Source organism: Teleopsis dalmanni, chromosome X (genome assembly GCF_002237135.1).
Source record: "Teleopsis dalmanni isolate 2A chromosome X, ASM223713v2, whole genome shotgun sequence".
NCBI lineage: Eukaryota > Metazoa > Arthropoda > Insecta > Diptera > Diopsidae > Teleopsis > Teleopsis dalmanni.
In genome coordinates, this window is record NC_051848.1 from 19,168,298 (window position 1) to 19,185,181 (window position 16,884).

The 16,884-nt window shown below is 30.5% G+C and overlaps 3 protein-coding genes across 4 annotated transcripts in view; 1 reads left to right on the forward strand and 2 right to left on the reverse strand.

Moving 5' to 3' along the window:
- Nucleotides 1-2,192: 2,192 nt before the first annotated feature.
- On the reverse strand, nucleotides 2,193-3,031 carry LOC119689204 (barrier-to-autointegration factor). The gene is made up of 2 exons (XM_038103981.1): nucleotides 2,791-3,031; nucleotides 2,193-2,628 (listed from the first exon to the last, which is right to left on the reverse strand). Exons 1-2 carry the CDS (start codon nucleotides 2,914-2,916, stop codon nucleotides 2,482-2,484), a joined length of 273 nt encoding a protein of 90 aa, XP_037959909.1. The 5' UTR covers nucleotides 2,917-3,031; the 3' UTR covers nucleotides 2,193-2,481.
- A 6,488-nt stretch (nucleotides 3,032-9,519) lies between these two features.
- LOC119687555 (pancreatic triacylglycerol lipase) lies at nucleotides 9,520-12,535 on the forward strand. The gene is made up of 6 exons (XM_038101902.1): nucleotides 9,520-9,688; nucleotides 9,756-9,921; nucleotides 11,369-11,589; nucleotides 11,652-11,867; nucleotides 12,001-12,201; nucleotides 12,293-12,535. Exons 1-6 carry the CDS (start codon nucleotides 9,550-9,552, stop codon nucleotides 12,511-12,513), a joined length of 1,164 nt encoding a protein of 387 aa, XP_037957830.1. The 5' UTR covers nucleotides 9,520-9,549; the 3' UTR covers nucleotides 12,514-12,535.
- A 205-nt stretch (nucleotides 12,536-12,740) lies between these two features.
- LOC119687554 (annulin) overlaps nucleotides 12,741-16,884 on the reverse strand; it is a 32,116-nt gene continuing 27,972 nt past the window's right edge. Inside the window, exons 2-4 of one of the 2 annotated variants that reach the window (XM_038101900.1) lie at nucleotides 13,417-15,140; nucleotides 13,108-13,341; nucleotides 12,741-13,049 (exon numbers count right to left, since the gene is read on the reverse strand). In XM_038101900.1, the coding sequence (XP_037957828.1) occupies nucleotides 12,822-13,049; nucleotides 13,108-13,341; nucleotides 13,417-15,140 (2,186 nt within the window). In that variant the 3' untranslated portion in view covers nucleotides 12,741-12,821. The remainder of the gene's footprint in view (nucleotides 13,050-13,107; nucleotides 13,342-13,416; nucleotides 15,141-16,884) is intronic. The other variant, XM_038101901.1, reaches the window with a different exon arrangement.

Genomic DNA, 16,884 nt, shown 5'->3' on the forward strand with positions numbered 1-16,884 from the left:
TTGCTACACATTTATCGAGTTAATTATAAAAGTGTAAACGTTCGAAATATTGTATATTGTTAATTCAAATTATTTACATATCATATGTATGATGTGCATTGCAGAGTACTAGGGATCCAGCCATGTATTCAGACAGACGGACATGTGAATTAAGTGTTGAAAGAGTTGCCCACTAATAAATATTAATTTGTTAATTCTCGGATATGATGATAGTTTTTTTGAGGGTATTCAGATGTAGCTCGGTAACTGTATTACTCACTGAAGTAATAAAATAACAGAAGTCTGAAATAAAAAACCCCTTTCTACATATTTCTCGGCAGTGTTGTAAAATTAAAGTGGCAAGGAAAATTTTGTTTTTGCTCTATTTGTTTCACACAAACGTATGAAAATAGGAAGAAAAGCGGTGAAAAGTAAAATTTAAATTCACATAAATATTTTTAATGCAAAGGGTTTTTAATAGTATTTTTTGTAGTTATTTTTAATATTCATCTCTATTAATATTTTTATGTATTTATATTTCACACACTTCAAACTTCAAATTTTGATGTCAATTATGTGCAACAACTTATAATCAGCTAAATAATCAGCTGATTTTTCATCGAAGATCGAACAGTTTATTAGACGTGGTGGCTCTGTAAATCGTTGACTCGGTAATGTTGGAATTTTAGCTTTATAATAAGTGTTACTAAGACTTTAAAGCTTTACTGAGTTACCGAGTACGTCTGAATACTCCAATTACGTATTGTCAAATAATATTAATGATACACAGATTAAACTGAAACTAATTTTCCAAAAATCTAGAGTTTAAAAACGTGAACTTTCATTTATTTGTTATTCAAAGACAAAAAAGGGAATTTTAATCAAGTCAAACCCAAAAATAACTAATTCATGTAGACGTTTAAATCAATTTAAAGTTTTTAATTTTTTATGCCTGCAACAATTAAATTTTAAGATAACACCATTTAACAATGCCTTTGTAAAAGAGAATACTCTACTGTTGTTGTTTTTCTGCAACAAGAAGTAAAGTTTCATCGTTGCATTAGTTTCAGCTGTCGAAATAAAAAAAATGAATAAACTAAATCTTACTTAAGCTCCCAGTTGATATGTTTGGGAGAAAGTTATTTTTTGAAAAAAAAAAAGCTTTTAAAAAGTACTGTATAAATTTTATTTATACATTTTATTGTACCAACAAGTTATAACATCTCTGGTCTTGTTATATTTCACATTTATTCTTAATGCTCTTAGTCAGGTGTGTCAGCGTATAAGAGTCAATTATAGGAATGAAAGAACGCTCCAACCAAATTTGTATTCCAAGTACTATCTGACCAGTAGATCATGCTATCCGACTAAATATACGTTCTCTGATTTTATTAAAATTACATTGCTCCACCCCAACAATAAAAAATTTGAAATATTACCAGAGCCTATTAGGTTTTTCTAAAATTTTAATTAGTAAATTTTAAATTAGTAAATTCCGTTTCGAAGCTTCTTATAAGGAGTTATAATAATAAAGAGCGTTGTTGTTAGTGTGCCGAAAATATAACTTTCCTACCTTAAGAAATTTCTCTTTGTATAGCAACAGGTTTATACGGCAACGTTTAATTGGCACAATATATATTGTTTTCATCCAATAAAAATCGTCAAGATCTAACATGAATACCGAGCTTGAGTTTCGAGGGGTTGCACATAGAACACGCGTTCTTGCGGATATATTTCTAAAATCGTAAATAAAATTTGAAGTGGCGGTTTTTTTGTACATGTGGGAATTCAATTTTTGTTATAGTTAATGATTAACAATTTTTAGGAGTTGCTATTTTAACTTTTCAGTACACGTAACCGAAAATTGCATTTGTGTAACAAAATAGTGCTTAAAACCTTTTACACCCACAGCTGTTACGTTCTTAATTTTTTACTATAACTGACTATAATTATCATATTTATAAAATAATATACATTTCACACATTATTATTATATTATTTTTTATTGTTACTAAATATATTGATATAAAATAAATTTATCGGTATGCAATTAAATATACAAAATCAATTCATATCAACAAATTATTATAGCATGACGTCACATATAAAATTACACAAATACGCGAATTTATTCAATACAAAGATGTTATTTTTAACTTAAAGTTAACAAAAGTTTTTTCATATTTTGCAAATTTTATTTACAAGTAATTCGTCGAAGCAAAAGTACAAACTAAATACTATTAAAATTGTTATATTTGTTCTTATATTTATTTAAGACAAAAACGAAGAAAGATATTTAAAAAAATCATAAATTGCTACATTAACTTCCCTACCCATATTTGTGTCATAACTAAAAATATACGATTATGGAAATTTTAAATACAGACTCTTTAAATTATAAAAGTATGAAAAATAGAAAAATAATGAAATGTTAACCAGCAAAATAATAGTAAAATATGTCAAGTTCTTCGCTTTGTCTATTGTGCATTGTTTCTAGGATATTTATAAGAATTCTTCGCACCAATCGTTGAGACAGCTGTAACAATCTTTAGCCTGCTTAGAGCTGGCATTGCATGTCTCTTTCATCCATTCCTTGAATAGCTCCTCATCCTTCTTTAATACCAAGTATTGCCCAAGAACAACGTAAGCCTGAAATTATATACATTTTAGATTTTGCAGTTTGCTACTGTAACATAAAAAAAAGCGTTTTCATTGCAGTTTTCACTTAGCGAACATCAAATTTAATGTTATAACTTCGTTGTAAATATATTTTGAGATTAATTTGTTTTGAAATCCGCAATCATACTGTACCTTGTCAAATCCTGCATCCGTAAGGCGTTTACCAAGGGTTTCACCAATGCCCGCCAATTCAGTTACAGCCTTTTCACCCATTGGTTCAGCAACAAAATTGCGATATTTCTGCGTAGTTCCTGGCATATTATTGTGCTCTTTTGTTTAAAAACTTTTACAAATAAATTGAATTTCACAAAAACGAACAGAATATCAAAACAGCACTTATGCTTTAGCACGCAAATTAACAAATAAAATGACGCACATTTACTTCAAATTATTTAGGGCTACCACCATTTCAAAATTATAATTTTATTTATAACACACATGGATGTATTTTCCACAAGCAATTATTAGAATTTCATCGATTTTAAACATTATACGGCGTTTGCATTGTGAGATTATAAGCAGATTAAAGAAATAATCGAGTTTAAAGTACTAGTTTCGTTGCTTAGTCTCAAATTTCCCATATAAAAGTTAATCTCTTCTTGGTCGAGGTTAATTTTAAATCTCCATTGAAATGGTGATTATTTTTCTGTGCAACTCTGAAAATAGCTTAATATCGTAATTTTTTTCACGATTTTAAAGACTTAGAAAAGAAATGTCAAAATTTGTTCAAAACAAACATTGAAAATTTGAAAATGCCGAAGTGAGTAAACTTTTAATAAATTTCTTTAATATTAGTTTTGTGTATAATTATAAGTAAAGTTTATTAAGTTCTTGTTATAAAACTATTTATTAAATTTATAATACAATTTTTTTGTGCAAAATTGTAATTAAATGCTTTATTTACAGAAATTTGTCAAACACACGAAACAAAACACAACAAGAGAAATGTCAAAATTAATCTCCAATGCATAGAGATTAAAAATGTAGATTAACTTAATCTGGTTTTTCTTGATCTCACAATGTAAACGTATATTATTCAACATGATATGATGTTTACAATAAAATAAGGTTATAATGAATACATATACATCTAAACTTCAATAATTATTTAAAATATGCTGCAGCATTTCACGTGATTAAAAACATCAATTTTAAGCATTGTGTAAAAAGTTAAAAGCAGTTTTAAGGGTTGATTGTCATGAGTTACATCTAAACTTCAATGTATAAATATCTAACAATGTATAAATATCCAACAATGTATAAGTTTCAATATTGGCAACAAAGTATAAATATCTATAATGGACAATAATTAATAAGTATCAATAATGTAAACATAAACATTCTGTGCCGCTGAATTCAAAGTGTCATTTGACTCACCGCGCCACAGTGAAAAGCAAACATAAACACAAATGTAATAATTGCATTCCATAACTTATCGCACTCTAAGCATAAATATAAGAATTGTATCATTTCACAATTGTATGAAATATAAACACAAGATCTAATGCTCTAAAGTTCTTTTTAGAAGATTTAGAAGTCAGTCTTGATCCAACTCACATTTGTAACACACTTAATAATTTTACCAATAAAATATAAATTTAAAAGTCTTCATTCGTGTAGTTTTATTACAAACAAGTTTTTTTTATGTTTTTTAATATATAAAAACAAAATTCATGTATTAACTTAGCACAACCTTCAAAGTACTTTTAATTTTTGTGCGCATGCATTCTTAAAAGTGATTTAGAATTGAATGACTCACTTTAATATATCATAGGTTGAATATGTAATCATACATTCATGGAAGAAGAATTTTCATATCCCATTAATGCTATAATGTTAGAACCTGATATTTCAGAACATTATATCAATTTTAATTTCTAAAAAATGATCATTTTTATATACAGCTGTTAGCTGCGTGAATAAAGTAAGTCAACACCACAGCTAAAATGGTGAATTTCAATAGCTAACAAACCAAATGTGAAAGCTTAATATCATTAAACTAAATTGGACAGTGGTTGTGGGTATATATCCTCTGACCAGGTCAAACTAAGCAGATTTTAGCAACTTTACTTTATTTTTAAATATATGAATGTCGATGTGTAGCATTAGTATATGTGCAAACGCATGGAGGTAGTATATTACTACAAATTATTAAAAAACAATATATAAATTTTGCTTAAATGCTTTACAGTTTGTCAACCTTCACTGTCGGCGAGGATATCCCAGCAAAAGAATAATGGAAAATCCGTGTCATTACACGCTTTATACGCGTTTAAGTCACTTTTGATATTACGTTATTTAGACCACATGAACTATATCAACTAATTTCAGAAAGAAATATTAAAAGAAAATTTAAACTTAAGAAAATGCGACAGTTAGCGGCATTGTGGGTAAAATGTGTGTTAGGGAATCATCACATTTACATTATACATATACGTTGTTAATGCTGGAGAATAGGAACGAATGTGTTTGAATAGTTGATAATTGTGCCTTTTTACAAAAAGATGCACAAATATCGTGTGGGGTGGGGGGTATGCGATATACAAAGAACGACATACCCGACAAAATGCAGAGACACGCTCACAATACTATGTAGACTAACACCCATGGTTGTAGGTTTCGAGCAGGTGAATTCAGTGACTAAATGGGCAGAATTGAGAATACCTCTTTAGTCCAAAATGAAAAGGTGGAGGGTATAAAGTTTTTGTTTCATAATACTGTAAGATGATTTGCGCTTGTGTACATAGCATACTTTATGTCTCTTAAGTTTCTTTGAGAACCTGAGAAATAATAACTGAAGAGATTCTGCCTTCGTTCTGCTTATATTGAAGGTGTAAGTTCATCATTTGGTCGAGTCGTCGATGAATATGAGAGTTTTTGACTTCATTTATGTGTAATTTGATTCAATGCTTTGCAGAAGGCATATGTTTTACATAAGACTTGATAAGTTCGAATGAATACTTAAACTGTTATATAGTAAAACAAGATCATCGCATAATAACGCTTTTGCAAGATTGATGAAATAATTTAACTTAAATAGCATGAATATATCAAATATAACTTAAATAAACTTGAGGAAATAATACGTTATCTTATTTTACAATTCTTTAGATTTTATATTTGCAAAATTGACAAATGGTGTCACTTGCATTCCGAAACAGAGTAGATCTTTACAAACACCCATGAATGAATTGAAATTCTTAATAACCAATTGTGTGTTGCCTCACAGATGTTGACATTCGTACGAATGTCGTAGTACTTGCTCTAAGTAATTTATGCTTCAAAGCCTTTATCTGACATTTAAAACTTGATGCTGATCTAGAATATTTCTATTCACATTTTACTATATATAAATACGGATGAATGTTAGAGATCAAACTTAGTAAATGCTTAGCTACATTTAATATGTATTAATTGGTATTTGAAGGAAACACTAATTGAAGGGAAGAAATTTGGAACTAGTCTCATGAAGTATATTGCTCGATTTCCAATCCTTTTGTGATTTCCAATTTTTTGACCGTCTGTCCGTCTTGTAACAAGTTTTGATTTTATAGACAGTTTTTTAATTCATTCTTTGTAAAAATAATTATATTTATTCCAACTCCAACGTTTTATTTATGGTGATTTAATCACAACACTTGTAGTTCATAACCCAGTTAACTGCGGGGTTCTCTAACTCAGATAAGAATGTCTCTAACACAGTGTGATTTGCGACCCCCTTTGAAACTGCGATAAAATTTTTATAAATTTAACAATTTTTCAGTTTTGCACTTGGCAGCGGGTCTTTATGTTAGAAAACATACATTTGAAGAATTTGATTGACGTTCGCAGTTGAGAGCCAGAGTTTGTTAATCATATCTGACTTAGAGTGGCTTCGGATTGAGTTATTAAGGACACAAAGCGTCAACTTATTTTAAATTAATTTTATCAATCCAATATATTTGTGTAATTAGTTTTAGAAGAAGAAATTTAGTATAAATCGAGTTGCCAAACCTTAAAGTTGGTTTTAGTTGAATTTTTATCGTTTTTGGTGTTAGGTAGTGATACTTAAAAAATTTTTTGAAGCATATTTAAAATAGAACGAATAGAACTGAGGATATCTGAAAAAATGAATTGGATATTAAAAAAATTCTGTTTACTTAATCTCTTCTATGGTAAGTTCCTATTTTCATATATTGAAATAACTTGATCTGTGATCTAAGTATAAAATATTTTATTAGAAAGTGTTAAATTAATAAATGATTAATTTCATTAATTAAATTCCAAAAAGAATAAAATACTTAAAAATTAAAAGCACCCAAACATATAAAAAAACGCAGCAAACTTAAAATATTGCGAAATAGAAGAAACTGAAAATTTGTGTTTAAGGTACAATAATTGAAAAAATTATTAAAATGATGAAATAAAACATAAATATATAAATTAACTGCAAACTAACATTAAATACAGTCAAACTTCCATAACTCGAATAAAAACATTGTTTCGTGCCAACAGGAATATGGGAAAGTGCATTCTATAAGTCGAATTTCTGTTAAAAGTATGAATTCATTTCGGTATTTGGGGAAGTCCCTTTTTCCAAAACAAGTGTTTAACAAGTGTTTTTCTTTCGTATGTTGCTTCTGGTTTTTTGTGTAAATGCATAGAATTGATATTTTTTCCGCCGAGTATGACCTCTAAATTGCAACCGCTTTAAAGTGTAACTATCGTAAATCAAAACAGAATCGTGAAGGAAGCACTAAAGCGTATAGAAGCAAACAAAAAGCAGGATATGACACTTATGGATTGCATAAATCATGTAGCAGAAGCTTGAGATATTGATGTAAGTAGTGAAACGATAGCGCACTGCTGAAGAAAAGCTGAATTTGGCCAATTTTCGACATGGAATCAACAGGACGACATTCCTTTAATTTTCTTGAATATCATTGATAAAGACCATGAATTGATTCAAAAATAAAGTAAAAATAAAGCAGATAAAATAACTTCCAATGCTACTCCTAACGATTATATTAAGCTTGACAATGAAATATTATTGAACATTATAGCTCTGAAATAGTGAATCCGATTCTTAGCGCAACGGAAAGTGATGATGAAGGTTCGGTGGATACAATTGTTGATCAGCCTTCCAAGAATAAATTAGAAGACTCATTCAAAATTCTAAATTTATATTTGGAAACGAATGATACTACAACTGATGATCACTATAAGGTTTTGAATAAATTGTAATTGGAATTTTCAGTAAAAGAAAATAAGAAAAAAAATTGAAATCCGAAACCCTGATTTCTGAATATTTTACTTTACTATAACTTCAGTGTTATATTTGATTTCAAATAAATAAATAAGCTTATGGAGACTTCTCTAACTCGAAGTCTCCATAAGTCGAAGCTTTTCTATGCAAAATGGTACTTCGAGTTATAGAAGTTTGACTGTATATATAGTTATAGTAACATATGTAGTAACTTCTTTATAATTCAAAACTTGTTTTGCAACGTAAAAAAAAAAACAAGAACTTATGTTGAATTTATATCGTATTGCTGTTACATAATTATAATATAGTTTTATATATATTATAAAATTTATATAATAGTTTTATTAATATAGTTTTATTATAGTTTTAGTAAGACCATTTCATCCGCTCATGCCTTGATATTAACGCATGAATACACTCGTGCAATGTTTTGTTAAGGGACAGTTTTCTCTTTGCCAGATTCTCACTTTATTAGAAGTTATATTTTATATATAAGATTATTGACTGGCATTTCAACGGTTGAAAGAGATAGTTTACTACGTATATACTGGCATTATCGTCAACTGTTTCTGTTTCTGAATGTGCATTACTATAATTTACATAATAAGGTTGTCATGAACTTTAAATATAAAGGACATTTATCTTGACAGAATTATGAATATAGTTATTAGCGTACTTAGAAAACTAATTAGTTGGAAGTGAAAATTATTTTTATTCGAAAATCATTCGTTTTTTCGGCATTACAAGAACTGCATTTCAGATATTGACGAAAAAATAATGATTTCAGCTTAGAATGAAATCTGCTTGTATCTGCTTCAAGTAACGTATGACATTATAAATTATATCCATAATTGGGACAAACGGAGAAAGTGATTCAGGAAACTACTAGGGCTGATGACCTGACCTAATTTTATTGTAAAGTTTAATATAATTTTTTTTGTTTTGCTATATACGACGTGTTTATATACCTCATACCTACATTTGCTTTCCTTTCATATTTTTTGCTCACCGACGAGCGACTGGACTCCAAAAATTTTTGTTAAAATCTAAAGAAGGTAATTAAATGTGAGTTTTTAATTGTGATTGTTGTTGTTGTAAAATGTAGAGCATGAAAAAATAATTAATTAGTCATCACTAACGATTAAAATGCAGTCCAAAAGGGAATTGTGTTGATGGCTGAAACCAGTTCCAGAACGACGCACAGAATCACTCAATCTTAAACTTTATTAAAGGATGTCAGCGACTACCGCGTAGAGACTTCAGCAGAAACCTCAAGCTGAGATGATACAAAAGAAATGCCCTCAAATGAAATGTGAAACGTGTTTTAAATGTTTTTTTTTATAAAATTGATGAAAATATTTACTTAACTTTTACACAAGAACAATTATAAAACAATAATAACACTATAACATCGTATGTCAGATACTACGAATCTCTTCACCTGAGGTGTGTGCGCGGCTACGAGCTTGATTCATTATCGACGGAGTTATCAGTTTGTTTTGAACTTCAGAATCGTGATGGTGTGGAATATCAAACAAATTTTGAAAAATATTCAATATATCAAAGTTTAAAATTTCTTAAATTGTTGTATTTTTTTAACATATATAAGACTTAAATTCATCACGTCACCATTATTCACATTAATAATGTCGAACTCATTGGCTTGTATTTGTAATATCATAAGTCCATGTCGCAATGAAATCGCTACCAGCTTTGTTGTAGTACAATGGTTTTTAGCTAGCTTCGCAGCCATTGCGCAAGTCGTGCGTCCAGTTTTGTTTTTCTGTGTGGTTTATATACCTATTTGTCCATAGAATTATACAGTATAATGTTTTGAATTTATTCTTTTCAGTTGGTTTACGTGCTCAAGTTGAGCTTACTGAAGAGGACTATGCGAAAACATGGATGTACATGCCTGATGGTGACGGCCACCCAGAAGTTGCGTATTTGGTGGAACCACCACCAGATGGACATAGAACTGATATACCACAATTGATAGAGTTCGAGTATTATAATAGGTAAGTCATTTGATAAAAAATGATTTATGTATATACTATATATATATATATATATATATATATATATATATATATATATATATATATACGAAGCGTATAAATATGTTCTTAAAATGGTACACGTTTCTTAACGATGCTTAATCTTCTTTAATTTTTTCACTGAGGGTTGTTAACTAATTTTTCAATTAATTAACAATCCACGGAGGTACCGTGAATTATGATTATACTCCACGGCTCTCACTCACGTTAATTCACAATAATATTGTTAGAATGTATTCGATTTTTGTTTTTCTATATTACCTCCAAAATGTTAATCAGTTTCAAAAGACAATTTCTGAAAAATAAATTACTATAAAAAAAAATGCATGCGAAATACGAAAGAGTATAAAAGATGCAGCCATAGATGCATCACAGATGTACCGCACCGCATACCGGCTTAGTTTTGCTCTTTACATTAATAACAAGATCCCTCCTATCGAAATGTTCGTCCATCTACATCTGCTTGTTATGCTATGAAAATATAAAAGTGGAATTGTCACAACTTTGGCTATTGACAAGGAGTTTCAGCTCTATACATTGATGGCATATCTTTTTTAAAACACCGAACCTATAACAGTTCGGTTTTTATTAAGCTTTAGTCAAATATATCAGATTCCGTATTACCATAACATCTGTTTTGACTAAACTTAGGTCATTGTATAGGCTATGCTGTTATATATGACTCCAATAAATTAGTTGTGCCTATACACTGAGGTGGAACGTATTTAAATGTTGTTGCGGATTAGTTCCAATTCCTCTATATTTTTCTATTTAACTTTATCCATCCCCAATGTTTTATTTCGGTATATTGTTGGTTTATACTAACAAAAATGACTTCTAGCCTATGTATAGTATTTAATGTATTCGGGAAAGTACTATCAGAATTCTTTTCAAGTCAGCTTCAACAGTACGGAGTAAAATTTTTGTTGTACTACATCGTATACTACATCGTATTCGTTTTTCTTTTAAAGATACTGGCGCGCTCTGAATATCACCGATGCCAAATTATTGTAAGGAAATAAAAGAGAACTTCTTTGCATTAATCAAGTTCGCTTTAAAGAATCTACCATTTAGATCTAATTCTTATTTTCAAATAATCTTGCGTTCGAATTTTAGTTGGAATACATTTTTTTCAGAATATAAGTTTAGTCTTTTTGTAAAAGTTAATCCACGATATCTTGTCACAATTTTTGGGAACTAATACATTATATTGTCAATTTTTATTCAAGTAGTAACTGAAAGATTCTACCATCACTACGAGTATGACTGCTTTCATATAATATATATATATATATATGCTTTCCAATAATTATATGATATGCTATATAATATTATAGTTATGTATTTACTTTTGTTATTTGTATTTAATTGTTTCATACTATAATGGCAATTTTCTATAATATTTCAGTGACAATACCAGTAAGCCGACCTCAGCTGGTTTCTGGGTAAGTGAAAATGATATTACATTTAGAAGAAGAAAACGCGACACTTGGGAAGAAATGGCAGAAAAATTTAATCCCGAATTGGATACAAAAATTTTAGTGCATGGCTGGAAATCTAGCACGCAAAGTAATTCGATACAATCTATACGTGGAGCTTATACAATGCGTGGAAAGGTTAATGTCTTTGGTAAGCTTAGAATAGAATTATACACTTTGTCATTTAAGTTCATTCTTCCATATTTGAAACAGCAATAAACTGGAGAGATCAAGCAGATAATATATACTACTTGAGGCCAGCGCGGTATACGGTTCAAGTAGGCAGAGCCGTTGCGAAATTAATTGATTTATTAGTTGAAGAGAAGGGTGCCGATTCAAAACGCATACATTTAATTGGTCACAGTTTGGGTGCGCATATAATGGGCTACGCTGGTTCTTATACTAAATATAGAGTGGGTCGCATAACAGGTAAAAAAATTATAAAAATTTTTATTTATTGTTTATGTAAAAATTGTATTATATACAACTTTATACATAAGTTAACATGTAGTACATACCAACATTTTGATAAATATAAATATGTTCAATTATATGAAAATAGGTTTAGATCCAGCACGCCCAGCATTTGAAGACTGCATTGGACCAGAGAATCATTTAGATCCAACTGATGCAGATTTTGTTGATGTTATTCATAGTTGTGCAGGCGTACTCGGTTTCAGAAAACCCATAGGCTTTGTTGATTTTTATCCAAATGGTGGTGGAGCTCCACAACCTGGTTGCTCTGAACTAAGCCAAATTTTTAGTAAGCATTTCTAAAAGTAACTTTCAATATCAAACTTTTTCCTGATATTATTTGAATTATTTAACTATAAATGAAAAAATTTTTCTTGCAGCTGGGTGCAGTCATGGACGTTCCTATGAATACTTTGCTGAGTCTGTAAATAGTGACAAAGGATTTCATGCAAACCAATGCACTGTTTTTGAGGATCTTGTTCATAAAAATTGTACCGGTGGTAAAATTTTGATGGGTGATCCGGTGCCAAAAGACGCATCAGGCATTTTTTATGTTAAAACCTCAAATAAACCTAGTTTTGCATTAGGCATGGAGTTGTAAATATTTTTTTATTATCAATTTTTAATCACTTCTCTCTTTATTAATTGTACTTTAATTTATGTATCAAAATAAAAACACGTAATAATATCACAAAATGTCTACTATTGTTGACAAAATGTGCACTATGACCTTAAAGAGCTAATGTGGTCATCGTCGATAATATAAATAATATATAAAAATGAATATAATACTAAAATATAAACAATTTTTAAACTTAATCTTATATAAATATTTAATAGCTAATTTAGTTGATAACTAATTCGTGAATATGTGCGCAAAATTCGATCTGAAACCTATCTACAAGTTACTTAAGCTGTAACATCTATTGTTTCATGCAGGATAGTAGTTGTGTTGTCATTACTGGCTCCATTGCTAATAATATCCTCTGATCTCGGTGCAACTTCATAATGTATATAGCCATCCACATCATCTAGTTCCTTTGAAGAAAATTTTGCTAAAAGTGTGCCGCGACCGGCGTAGGGTGGTACATATTTAAAAGTTGAAGCTGCTATTCCACTGACTGGAATTTCAGCAATCTACGAAGAAATAAATAATGTCACATATAAGTATTGTGAAGTATTCTACAAATTTCACCTTAAACCGTAAAGGTTTCTCAATACCAGGTCCTTCCACATAGAAAATACCTTTTTTTAGTGGTATGGGTAGAGGATTTGTTAAACGTATAATAACGTCAACAGATTTATGTGACACTATTTTTCCCTGAAAAACGAATTTTATGTCTGGCTTACGTACACGAAAATCGTCTTGCGCATAATATTCGAATTCGGTACCCTTGACACGTGCTGCGCATGATATATTAAAGGCACTCTAAATATCAAAAAAAATTAGTTGTATACTTTATATGTATATATGTTGTAGATAATTTAATGCAACAGTATTTACTTGTGACAATAGTTTATTGAAGTATTCTTCGAAAATTACTTCCATGCGTACATATTCTTCGGATTCCGGTTTAAGTTCCAGTTCGAAACCCATTGTCTTAACTTCGCCCGCATTAAGACCAGTATAAAGTACCGTATCACAATTTAACTGTCCACTAGCAAAATGTGTCTTCTCTTTGGATTTATTACTGACTTTAAGCACAACAGTGAAACTTTCTCCAATTTTTATATCATCCTTTAATTGCATATCAAATTCAACCTCATTAAAGCTATCGTTCAAATAGTAACGACTAAATGCATGTCGGGCTTGTTTAAGTGCCTTCAACATTATATTTCTTTCCTCGTCAGATTTTTCTTCATACTTATAAGTATCGGTGATATCTACACGGTCCCATTTTAACACAGATTTGGTACTTATTAAATGACCAATGGCTAAAGTATCTTTGCGCAACATTTTTATTGGCTGATAAGGTCCATTATAACGCCAATAAACTTTATCTGCATTTACCTCAGAAAACACAAAGCCGCAATCATATTGCCTTAGTATTTCACCATTTTTAACAGCCGTTACAGCTGCTGGTCCCACACGATACATATTATCGGATTGTTCCTGTGGCGTAGCATCTACAGCTTGCCAACCATCATAGCTACCATGCTCACCAATACCTAAATCCGGTCGTTTCATCCAAACTTCATTCCAGACATGATAATTCCAAATAGAATCAGAAGTTTCTGCATCCATTTTTTTGTTATTGCTATCAATAAAAATATCTACAGTCAGTGATGCCTGCGTGTCATGTGCCGCTGAGTAACAGGTTACAATTCGCGATGGTATACCAAGAGCACGAGCAATTGTTGTCAATACACCAGAAAAGTTCCAGCATTGCGCAAATTTAACTGGTTTTTGTGTTTTATAAAATTGTTGTAGAATTTCAGTAGAACCAATCCATTTTGTTGGTGCCGTACCACCAGAAAAATCTTCTGACCAATTTCCCAATAACACACCATCATCATCAACAGAATTAACAGCAGCCGATAATGCACGCGCAACACGCACAGGATCACCACGATAGGCAGCTGGTATACGACCGACTGTACCAAGTAAGGCAATTGAGCACTCTAAAATATTACGCTCAAATTGGCCCAGTTTCCATATAGATGGACGCAAGCGATTGTAAGAACCACGCCAAATTAAAGTTGTATCATGCATTACATATTCCTTTCGTTCATCATAATTTTCTAAATAAACTTGATCATCCATATTCCAAGGATTAAAAAGTATATACAGAGAAGCAGGCAGTTTACAAGTTTTTGAACCGTTACCTAAAAGTTTTGTATCAATATCAAGTCGCCATTCTGTAACAGGGCAAGTAACTGCGGGTTTTATTAGTACGGTCAATGTGTTGCCCTCATGGGCTTCTATACCAGCACCCCACTCTAATGGATCACCCAATAAATCAATGCCGTCTCTTGGCACTATGCCTATCAAAGTGCCATGTCCGGGACTAGGCTTCTTTTCATCGGCTACAGTGAATATAAAACTGATAGCATCACGGTTGGGATTAAAGGGGCGATTGAAATGAATACGCAAGCGAAAAGGATCTCCCCGACGTACAATCAAAGAGTCTTTAGCCGCATGGAAATGATCAGTGTGATGTTCATCGTTATTCTGTGCTAAATACAAGTCAATAAAAACTACACCCAAAACATCATTTAGGGTGGCATCTGAAAATAAATAATTAAAAAATTAATATGCTATGAAATATAATAAGTAAAGCAAATTTTATAAACCAATCAATAAAAAATAATAATGAAAACAACTAATAAATATAATTATAATAATAATAATAAAATAAGTAAAAAGATATTATCAGAAATGATAGATCACTTTGCTTTTAAGCTGCTCTTTAGATACTTTTTCAACAGATATAATGACATCAACAGTTAAAAATGTTTTTACCCAAAAATGTATGTTATTTGTTAATATGGGCTCCATTAAGAGAGATAATAATTGCAATGCTTCGCTAATATATCTATGTGGTTCCTGTGAACGACTTATCTATATCCGAAGCGTTAAATTCGGAAATGATTTTATTGTTGGAGTTAAATCTTTTCTTAGAAAGTTGGAAGGAAGAGCAAATAAAACTATTTTTGAAGCCTACCATAAGAACCAAATAAACATTCTTCTTGCCTTTGTGTTGTAATGCTCCAACATTTGATGTAGCGACCGCAATTGAAATGTACGTTTCTTCAACACAAACTGGAATAGCGAATAGACCAATAATTCACCGTGCCTATTCACTTACAAAATCAATGCAATATGTAATGATATCTTTGAAATAGTTTCAATTGTAAATCAGTTATTCATTATTAAATGAAGCCATTATTGACCTGGGGTCTGGGTCTTTTGAAATCAATTTTTAAATTTTAATTTGATTGGGTAGAAGTGACCCTGTCTATTCGTACTTGGTGATCTGAGAGCATGTGTTTGTGTAATATATGAATTTTGTAAGGTAATCTAGTTTTTGAAACAAAATTATAAAAATTCCGGTATGATTAATTTAATTTTAAAATTATTAATATTAAGACAATATGCCAAAAAAAATTAAAAGAAAATATAAAATTTAATAAAACTTTTTTAAATAATATTTTTCACTACAACCTTTTAACAGTCGATGTCTTAAGTGTATACCTGTTTTGCTTCTTTGAGTACTAATCGTAATATTGTTTAACAATGCTTTGCACTGTTCTCATAGATGCGTGAAAGGGGCGTAAATATCAGGTCATTTATCCCGTGAATTGTTTGAAAAGGCAAACTAACTGAAATAAAAGCAGGTGTAAATAATAGGTATGTTTCACGAGCTACTCGTAGTAACTTTGAGTAGCACTGTGTATACACAAGTGCGTTTTTCCAGCAAATTATCGAGTAAATGAGAGCATCTGAGGGAGCGTAACATCCCTGTTGAAACATCCTGAATTTATACGACTTCACTCGTATATATTGTTTCAAGTAAAATATGTGTTGATGTATGAATCAGCTATTTTGGTTAGAATTTAAATTTTTGTATTGTTTATTTGCGCGGCACTGATGTTCTCACGAGACCTTAAACAAACCTGTTCCATGAAAATCTGTGTAAAGAGCGTAATTTGGCAATTTATTTGTGTTACGCTCTCAGTTTGTACTTTACTTGTGTTTTACTCGAGTTTTACTATGAGTAGCTGGTGGAGCAGACCTTATATAACAGTAAGGTGTTCGGGTGGGTTATATTATTCATATAATATATGTCATTAGCGTTCTAAGATACCTAAGAATAAATTGAGCATGGAATAAGCATGTGATATAAGTGGCCAGTAATCGCTCAATTAATATTTTCCGCGAGAAAAAAAAGATTGTAATATACTGAACAATTCTTTCCACTACGCTAAACGTCGAGTTAGCTTAGTTGTAAAGTTTTTATATAAATTATAC